This window comes from Betta splendens, chromosome 7 (genome assembly GCF_900634795.4).
Source record: "Betta splendens chromosome 7, fBetSpl5.4, whole genome shotgun sequence".
NCBI classification, from domain to species: Eukaryota; Metazoa; Chordata; class Actinopteri; order Anabantiformes; family Osphronemidae; genus Betta; species Betta splendens.
The window spans coordinates 428,295-437,593 of record NC_040887.2 but is presented as its reverse complement, the minus strand read 5'-3'; the positions used below and the strand labels follow the sequence as shown (position 1 = coordinate 437,593).

General features: G+C 44.1%; 1 protein-coding gene across 21 annotated transcripts in view; it reads right to left on the bottom strand.

Annotated features, from left to right (window-relative positions):
• Nucleotides 1-247: 247 nt before the first annotated feature.
• The window catches only part of magixa (MAGI family member, X-linked a), a 29,157-nt gene continuing 20,105 nt past the window's right edge, over nt 248-9,299 (bottom strand). For 18 of the 21 annotated variants that reach the window (XM_029155681.3, XM_029155689.3, XM_055510155.1 and 15 more), the window contains one exon: nt 248-6,064. In XM_029155681.3, coding sequence (XP_029011514.1) covers nt 5,223-6,064 — 842 coding nt within the window. In that variant the 3' untranslated portion in view covers nt 248-5,222. Of the gene's footprint in view, nt 6,065-6,432; nt 6,521-6,782; nt 7,877-8,056; nt 8,136-8,258; nt 8,698-9,299 lie in introns of those variants that run through there. The other 3 variants (XM_029155691.3, XM_029155690.3, XM_029155693.3) reach the window with 3 other exon arrangements.

The following is a 9,299-nucleotide window of genomic DNA, read 5'->3' as shown; positions in this document are numbered from 1 at the left end:
CTGTTCTTTTGTCCTGTAGCCTATTTTCCTGCTTCAACCAGCTGCTGCTGAACTTTCATGCTGTCTATGAGCAGTGGCTGTGGCAGAGAGAGCCGTTCTGGCATCACATGACATTGTTGGCTACTCTGTCGTCACCTTATTGGTTCCTCATACTATGTCTTTGATCCTTTAGGAATAGAAAACATCACTTCTTTCTACAGTTAAGATACTGTGGCTATAATTTCACATAAAGAGGCAGATGAGAGAGTTGTCTTTTGTGTGATTTATTGTAAAAATAAAGAAAAATAAAAATAATGGGGAAAGCAAATCAAAAACATGGATGTTGATCGTGCACATCAACAAACCAAAAACCAGCTGGGGAAATCAGTGCACACACCATGAAGGTGTGATGCAAAGAGCCCACGATCCTCAAGTTGCTTTTGCCTTTTAACCCCTTTCTCTGGCTCTGGTGGAATGTCTCTCTGCATGTGTAAGTTCTCACTTCTGCATCATCGTGTCTTGTTATTCAAAGGAAGGAGCGTGCTTCGAAGACGAGAGGCTGAGTTTTACAGCCTTGGGTCTGGTGGGGAGTCGGATAGTAAGGAGCCAGAGTCCGGGTGTAAAGACAAACATATATCATAAACTATTAGTCAGTCAAATGGAACATCAGATGTTTAGACTTGATGTACAGTACGTACAGCACAAGAGATTAGTTTTTTGTGTAAGAATGTTTAGTGTTCAGACTCTCAGGTTCAAATAGAGGGAATTAAATGTTCTTAGTAGCCAGGTACAAGCAGAGTTCAGAACTGGGTAAGCAGAGCAGCAACATTACAAAGACAGCAGGCTGGTGGATAGTCAAAACAGGCACTGGGTCAAAAGATAAGTGAACTCAGGCTACGGTACCCGCAGGAATGATCCAAAAGGTAACAAGTTCAGACAGGCAAAAACGATGACAGGCAGGCACGTAATCAAAGTGCTGGAACTGAACAACCTCATACAAAAACTCTCGATCGGGCAGAAAACAAAGGTAAGTGCTGGTGCCTAACTAAAGACCGGATTGAAAACAGCTGTGTGATTATGTGATTAAAACATAAAGCAGGAAAAGGGCATGACTGAACAGAAACCGGAAGTGACTACAAAATAAGACAGGAAATGCCGACAAAACCTCAGACTGTGACACGTATAGACCGAACAGTATTGGATCAAGCACAGAACCCTGTGGTACTCCAAAGCTAATCCTTGTGCGTAGAGGATTTGTTGTAAGATGAACAAACTGATGCTATGTTCTAGTGTCTGTAATAGAATGTTATGATTGTATCAAATGCAGCACTAAGATCTAACAGGACAATGACAAAAACTAGATCATTGTCTGAAGCTAAGAGAAGATCATTATTCACTCTAACCAGAGCTGTTTCTGTGCTATGATGTTTTCTGAATCCTGACTGAAATTCTTTGTACAGGTTATTCCCACTCAGGTGGTCAGTTAATTGTTTAGCTGCGATTTTTTAAGAATCTTAAACATAAAGGGTACATTTTAAATGGGCCTATAGTTGGCTAGTTAGTAGTAGTAGTAGGTCTAAAAGACAAGTGGACACATTGGAAGAGATAATTATTGAAGTTAACTCCACATGAGTTATGGGGAAGAAGCTGTCTAGGTGAGACAGAGGGCAGAGGTAAATTTAAAGTTGATGGATCTGGAGGGGGAGTTCTGTCATTTGGAAGAAGTCGCTGCTGAATATCTTCTCTAATGGCGATAATTTTGTTTTGTAATTTTGTAAAGTAGTTCATAATGTCATTGCTGCTGAGATTTAAGGAGATAGTAGACTCAACACAGCTATGACTCTTAGTCAGCCTGGCTACAGTGCTGAAAAGAAACCTGGGGTTGTTTTGGTTTTCCTCAATTAGGGAGGAATAATATGTTTTCCTAACAGCACAAAGTGCTTTTTTATATTTTTTTAGACTGTACTTCCATGCTATGCAGTTTACATTCATTTTGTTAGAATACCACTGCCTTTCTAGTTGTCGGGTCCTGTTCTGTGATCAACACTTGACTGCCTGAGGGTGCAGGGATGAAGAAGGAGGGGAGGAGACCACACCTGGAGGCGGAGAAGGGTGCACTGAAGGAGTTATGGAGCGAGAAAAGCTAAGGGGGCCGTGGTCCGACTCAGAGGAGGAGTTGCTGACCGAGGTCATTGACGATGTCACAGCATCTGAGGTCACTTACAAACGCCCAGATTTTCACTGCATTTCTCTGGTCAGTAGAGCCGTCAATGAATGTATAGACAACAAGTGACAGGCTGTGGACCTGATTTGTTGTGTGTTTTCAGAGTTCACCTTCATTGTGCCTGTTAGCACGCAATAATGATGTGTGCTGCAGGCACTGAGAAGGTTGGTACTGTAGGTTCACTGGGTGGCTGCTCTGTCTGATGGGCCTGTGCTGCAGTGCTTGGGTTGGTGGGTATATATTAATGTATATTAATAAATATTGAAATAGTGAAGTAAAATCAGACTGACTTACAACTCAAATAGGCTTGTTCCAGATGAGCTGAAGACAAGATCATGACTATCAACAAATAAGGACCGTCTCTGACCGAACAGAAAATTGCGTTGGCTTTGTTCCAAATCAGTTGTAGGTCTATCTGTAAACTTGTAGCAATTTGTCCTTGGTTTCGCACAGAAAAATCCAAGCATACCAAAACACCTCACTTCAAACTACACGCCTATTGTTCAACTGTCTGCCGCAGGAACAAAAAGTAAACACAGCAATAAGGTCCTGTGTTGTGGACTACTGCACGTTTCTGTTTGAGAGTTTGCTAGATGATGCAGATCGAGGATCACTTTGAGGGTCTCGCCGTGATTGTTTAGGTGTACACTTGAGTGCAATTACTGTGTTTACACCAGACAAAACAAACTACATTAAGAGGAAAAATGTGGATAGAGAGAAATTGCAAAACGTGTAATTGATGGTGAGGCAAGTCTGTAAGCCTTTAATTAGCATTAGCATAATTGGCTATGTCAACCAATAAAGCTGAACTTCTGAACAAATGTACCGATCATTGGAGTCGACTTCACTGCAGCCACCGGTCAGCTCGGTTCTACAGACGAGGTTCGGAAGTGAACCTGGCTGACTTTTTATTGGTCAAGTGCAAGACTTTATTAAATGATGCTGCTTCATCACAACAGCATCCTGTTCAAACCTCAGTCTGTTCCTCATCGATATGGACTGTAACCCGAATAAACACGTGGCATTATGCCAAGAAACAGGAAAAATAATTGTGTTATGTAATGGATGTTGACCAAGGAACTTCCCAGGTTCTGACAATCGGTACCAACCTCACTGACAGGTCTGCTCTTCCTCCAGCATCTGACTTCGTTGATTTGAGATGACCTCTCAGTGTAACAGTCAGGTTCAGGTCCCTAATTAACTGGAACACGTTACGCATTAGTTTTAGCATTTACTGTATATTACATTTTCTTGTGTTTTTCCATATGTGCAAACAAGCAAAACATGTAAATATGTTCTGGATTGTTGGTTGTCTGTAGCTGAAGGGCAGGTACAGTACAGTCAGCTGTAAAGACCAGCAGCAGCTCATCGAGTCCATCAGAACTTATTGAACAACTATTGAGGAAGCTGTGATGATGCAACAAGTCAGACAATGTTTGGCCTTAGTGGGACCTAACCCTTCCTCTGGGTTTTACAACTGTTGGACCCTGAGACGAGACTGAAAAAGCTGTTACCAATGCTAAAGGACGCTATCACACATGCACACACACGTGCATTTACATCTTAGTGGGGTCTTACCACTGACATAATGCCTTCCCAAGTTTTTTAGATTGCTCATATACGTGGTATAATTCCGTACTTATAAAAAACATCCTTTTACCCATTTCATTTATTTGTCGTTGTCAGTTTCTATTTTCTGCTGATTCTCTCAGGTCAGATTATGAAGATGAGTTATTTGATACAGGCTTACAAATCATTCACAAGCTGCTGTAGAACGTGGGAAACATGAAAGATGTGGACTTTCAAACATGATGGATAACAGTATTTTGGTTGTATTTTCAGATGTGTCTCATGTCCTTCATTCCAAATTATTGAGTTATGCTCAACTCAATTGTCTGTAACTACTGACATTATCAGTTAACCTGAACAGTATCTTTATTACCTGACTTCTTTTTGTGTTACCCCAAAAGCCTCTAAAAAACAAATTTATTGTCAGGTTTGACAAAAGCATGAAATGTGGAGAATCTAAAGTAATACAGCTCAGCTAAACAGCCAGCTCTAGTTTGAAATGGAGACGTGTCAGTTGGACGGTAGAAAAACAGCGAGTACAGGCACAAACTGTGGGCGGGGTGGGGGTCGCTCTCTGCCTGCAGCCTTGCTGTCCGTTTGCAGGACAAAGTCTAAAAATTAGAAATGAGGCACTTGTTCTGATCCAGAGCTGCAGGCCATACTGCGTGCTCCAACATGGGCGTTCGTCTGGTGTCCTGTCGCCCGCGTTGCTATGGTGATGTTGTGATTATTGACACAGCTGGACCTGACATCTGTGTGTGTGTGTGTGTATGGCTGTGTTAGGTTTTTTCTTTACAAGCAAGCAGGCAAATCAACATCTCCAGTTCTAGTTTATCTCTAACGATAATGTCTTTGAGCATTTACAGGTTAGCTTTATAAAAATAAAAACATCATTGGAGTCATTCACATGCTCAGATTAACACAGATGAATTACAGACAGTTTCTTTTATGTGCATCACATGTTGTTTGCATATGATTTGACAGTCAGAAGAACGGTGTCCGGAACCGAGCAGACTGTGGACCCATATCATGCAGAATCTGCTGACCTGGACCCCGACTGAGACTCTGGGAATAGCTAGCGTCATATCTAGGCTGCACTCAGATCACGTTTTATCTCCAGATTAGACTCGAACACATTTTCTTTTAGAGGTTAGCATCTGTTGCCATGGTGATCTGCTTGCTTGGCAGAATACCAGAACCTCCTGGAAATTAAGCCTTTTGCTCTTTCTGCAGCTGTTTCACTGACAACTAAGTGGCCTCAACCAAAAAGCAGCCAATCGGATGTAATTCATTTTGGGCTGCTAAGCCAATCAGGCAAAAATGTGTGTGGTTATCAAGTAAGATGCAAGAAAAGGTGGGGCTTCTCTCAGGAGGCCAATAAAAAAAGCCCTTGTAAGTATCCAATAAAAAACAGCTGACGATTTAAGAAAATGTCCTTACTGCTGGCCAATCACAAAGAGAGGCCACCTGCCAGTTCCTGTACACGAAGCCGGCTGCCTTTTAGGATCTGTGTTAGCCTTTGTGGGCTTGGCTTCAGCCAGGGGCCTGGAGCATGCCCCTCTCGCCATGGATACTCAGCTCTCCTCCAGGCAGAGTGCTCCCTCCACCCTGTGGTGGCGATGCTTGCTGCTGACAGGCGGACCTCTGAGTAGCTGGCAGCTGAGTTGCTGTTGGACAGACACTTGCTGTTGTCCATCGGCATGAGGAAGGCAAACATTGCCGTCTGAGCTGCAGCTGAGCTCCCAGAATGCTTTGCGTGGCGGGTGGACTCCTCCTGTCCCCTGTCTCTTTTGGCCTCTCTCCCCATCCTCCTCCCCTCCCTCGCTCCCCCGTCAGACTCCCCTACTGCCAGTTGCTCTTGCTGCTTTGGTTGAACTGCATCCCAGAACAGAGTGCTCCTGGTTAGGCTTCTGCGCCTTTTATCCTGCTCTCTCTGGTTTTCCCTCTTCCTCTGCCTGACAGTGTGACTTCCCTTCTCCTCTTTAGCCTTTCTCCACTTCCTTTCATCTTCTTTTATCCGTCTTGTGTTCTCCATCTTCCTCCTCCCCCTCTCCTCCTCTCTGGTCTCCTCCTCTTCTAGGTCCAAGTCCAGATCTGGAGGTAACACTCCTCCTTTTCCTTGTTTGCTCTCTCCCCATCTGCTCCACCTCCTCTTCACTTCGCCTACTGTACCACCTACACCTCCTTCTCCTCTCTGTGAGCTGTGGGAGACGGCTGTCATAGTTACCATGTCCACATCCTGCTCCTCTTTGTGTGAGGAGGGGGAGGAGGAGAGGCCTCCTTCCTCATGGCCTGAAACATACAGAGGAACACTGGTTATTGATCTGTCAGTAGCTGCTGTGATCACACTTACCTGTCAGCTCTCAGTACATTCACTGGGCTTCATCCACACAAAGACAACTTTGCTTTGACTAACAGGCGCGAGGGATCATCTCTCACACACAAACTGAGGTGAGAACGAACCAAGCACACACATTGTGATGGGTCAGGGTGGTTTTGTAGTAACTGTAATGATCATATGTGAAATGTGAATGCTAAAACATTGTTAGTGTCACTTCACAGAACTACACGCTAATACCGGCATAAACCTCATGATTGTGGTTTTTAGTTGTAAAGATGAAGATAACAGGGTGAAAGTGAAAGAGCTGAAAGTCACAAACCGAGAGTTTTCCGTGCGCCCGATCACGTAGAAACAGGGTTCGCCCTGTTTGGAGTTTGTCATACAGAGAGAGAGGCTGGACAGCTCCACTGAGAAAGATGAGGAGGAGCAGAGCAGGAACAGGAGGAAACAGATCAAACACACACAAAACACAAGAAGCAGATATTAGGAGACATTAGGAGAGTCTGAGCAGCTGCCAGTCACAGCCAGCTCAGGTGTGCTCACGTGTTGAGGTGTGCTCAGGTATGTTCGGAACAATGAGAAAGATGGTGGGACGTGCACTTGCTGCTTCTCGCTCTCCCAACAAAACAGCATTTTTGTGTGTTTTATGTTGCAAGTAGTGCTGGGCTGGCGGGGCAGTGTGAGGAGATCCTTTAGCAGGATCAATCCACAAAACATTCCTGGCCGTGTACAGGGAGACTGTGCAGAGGAGCTGACTTATGTCTTCACAGACATTTTTTTAACCTCTCCCTGAGTCAGGCCATTATCCCTACATGCTTTAAAGTCACCACCATCATACCCGTCCCAAAATCGCTATCGCCCTCCTGCCGGACTACTGTCCGGTTGCTCTCACCCCCCATCCGATAATGCCTTCTCCACTGCACTCCACTCAGCACTCACTCACTTAGACAAAGAGATTCATATGTTAGAATGCTGTTCATCGACTTCAGTTACGTAAGAATTCGACATCATCATGGCCCAACAGCTAATTCATAAACTGGTTCATCTGGGGCTTAACACCTCATTGTGCATCTGGCTGTTGGACTTCCTAACTGGGAGACCACAAGCAGTATGGGTCAGCAACAACGCATCCAGTACCATGAACACAGAGGCTCTTCAGGGATGTGTGCTGAGCCCACTTCTCATGCTGCTGAGTCATGACTGTGCACTCTAAACTCTACATCAAGTTTGTGGACAACACTACTGTGGTGGGACTTATTAAAGTGATAATTCACTACTGAAAGGCAAGTTGTGTAATAAATATTGGACATTTTATTAGTCAAAATGTGCAAAAACATTTAACATTGATGGCCTATGTCCAGAGAAAACAGGTATAAGCTACAGTAATATGTGTTGTGAAAATGGTAAAATCCTACAACACACAGAATGTAATGCACTCTGACGAATCTCCCAACGTGCAGTGATTGGACGTACTTGACCCTGCAGTGCGTGTCACTCCTCCGGTTTGCAGACAAACATTCAGACATTGTGTTACCTTTTAAACAAAAGGTTATATTTTAACAGGGTGTTTGAATAAATACATTGTTTCTAAGTTGTTTAGCAGCCTTTTATTTTGGATCAAAGCAGACAGTTGTTAGAAAGCCACAGATTTTTCACTTAGCCAAAACCCTCTTCTTTTTTTCATCTGCTGTTAGTGGCTGGAAAAACAAGACGGTTGTCTCTTCACGGAGTCTCTGTGATGATACGCGACCAACCAATATTGCCTATGAAAGGATGAAGTGAATTATCGAATTAGTATTAGAGTGGCAGCCACCCAAGCTAATGCACAAGCTAACGTTAGCAGCATACGCTAATGCTACAAAATATGACAAGCAGGAGCTCTTAACTTTACTTAAACTTCACAGTGCAAGCCAAGACAATAAACGGTCAAATATACTACTTACTCAGTGCTCATCTGACTGTTCTTTTCCAGCTGTTTTTTCTGGTTTCTTCCTGGCATCCTGAAGCTAGTTTCCAGCTCCTCTGTCCACATGTAGCATAAAACTGATGATCGCAACTTCATCCAAGAGAAACTGGCAGCAGTAAAATTCAGCGCAGGGATATCAGCTGTCTACTGCACACAGCTTCATTGCGCTGTGCAGCTGTCGGATCTCCCCGATGCCTCTCTGTCAGCTCACTGCGGGCCAGTTTCAGCTGTGACGGCTTTGTCTATAGTACCCTGGCGTAACTTGTTTGCACTGCACTCTGGCGCATCCATGGGACCCTTTGCGTCCAGCAGGCCTGTCCCACCCACTATCAACATGGCCCCGCCCCCCCTCAGTCTGACCATTGCTGGGGCAGGTACAGGAAAAACCAAGAAGCACTAGTTGTAGTCTGTGAGCCCTCAGAAAGTCGCCAGGGCAGAAAATGATGAATGTGTTTTACATCATCTTCAGCTGCCCTAGCAACTTAATGCACACAAATAAATGATAATGTCTATTATAAAAATTCTAGAAGAATTTGAGTGTCTCTTCATTCTTCTTGACATTGACTCCTTCTCAACCCCCATGAAAAATTGGTGAAGTAATGCAAAAAAAATCTCCTCCTAAATGTAAAGAAGACGAAGGAGATTGTTGTTGATTTCAGGAGAGCTCACACACTGCAAACTCTGCAGCATGCGCCTCTGACCATCAACAATGCGTAGGTGGAAAGAGTGAGAAGCACTAGATTTCACAGAACATCACAGAAAACCTCTCCTGGTCTGACAACAATGCGTCCTGCTAAAATATTCTACAGTGCATTGCGAGGGATCACCTGTGTCTCGCAGGACATCTACAGCACCCGTCTCTCCCGTAAAGCTGTTGTAATGGAAAAATTGTTTCTTCCTTATTCTATGCTGTAATATGATTTATGACTTATGTTCTGCAATTAATATCTTATATTTTGTCTTACCTCTGTTTTACAGTATGTATTTGGCATTTCCCCTTGATTGTTCAATAGTTGTCTCTGCCTGATAGACTCTGGACCCTAGCTCCCAAACCCAAGGCCGGGGAGTTGCGTCTCTCTGACTGTTGAGAGGCTGAGTGCTCCTTCCTCTCTGATACTCAGACGCCAGTGATGCAGGTGTGAGAATGTAAACATCTCCACACACACAGCGACAGGGATGAGATGCAATCGGAATGGGCTTTCGATTTACTTTCCCCATTA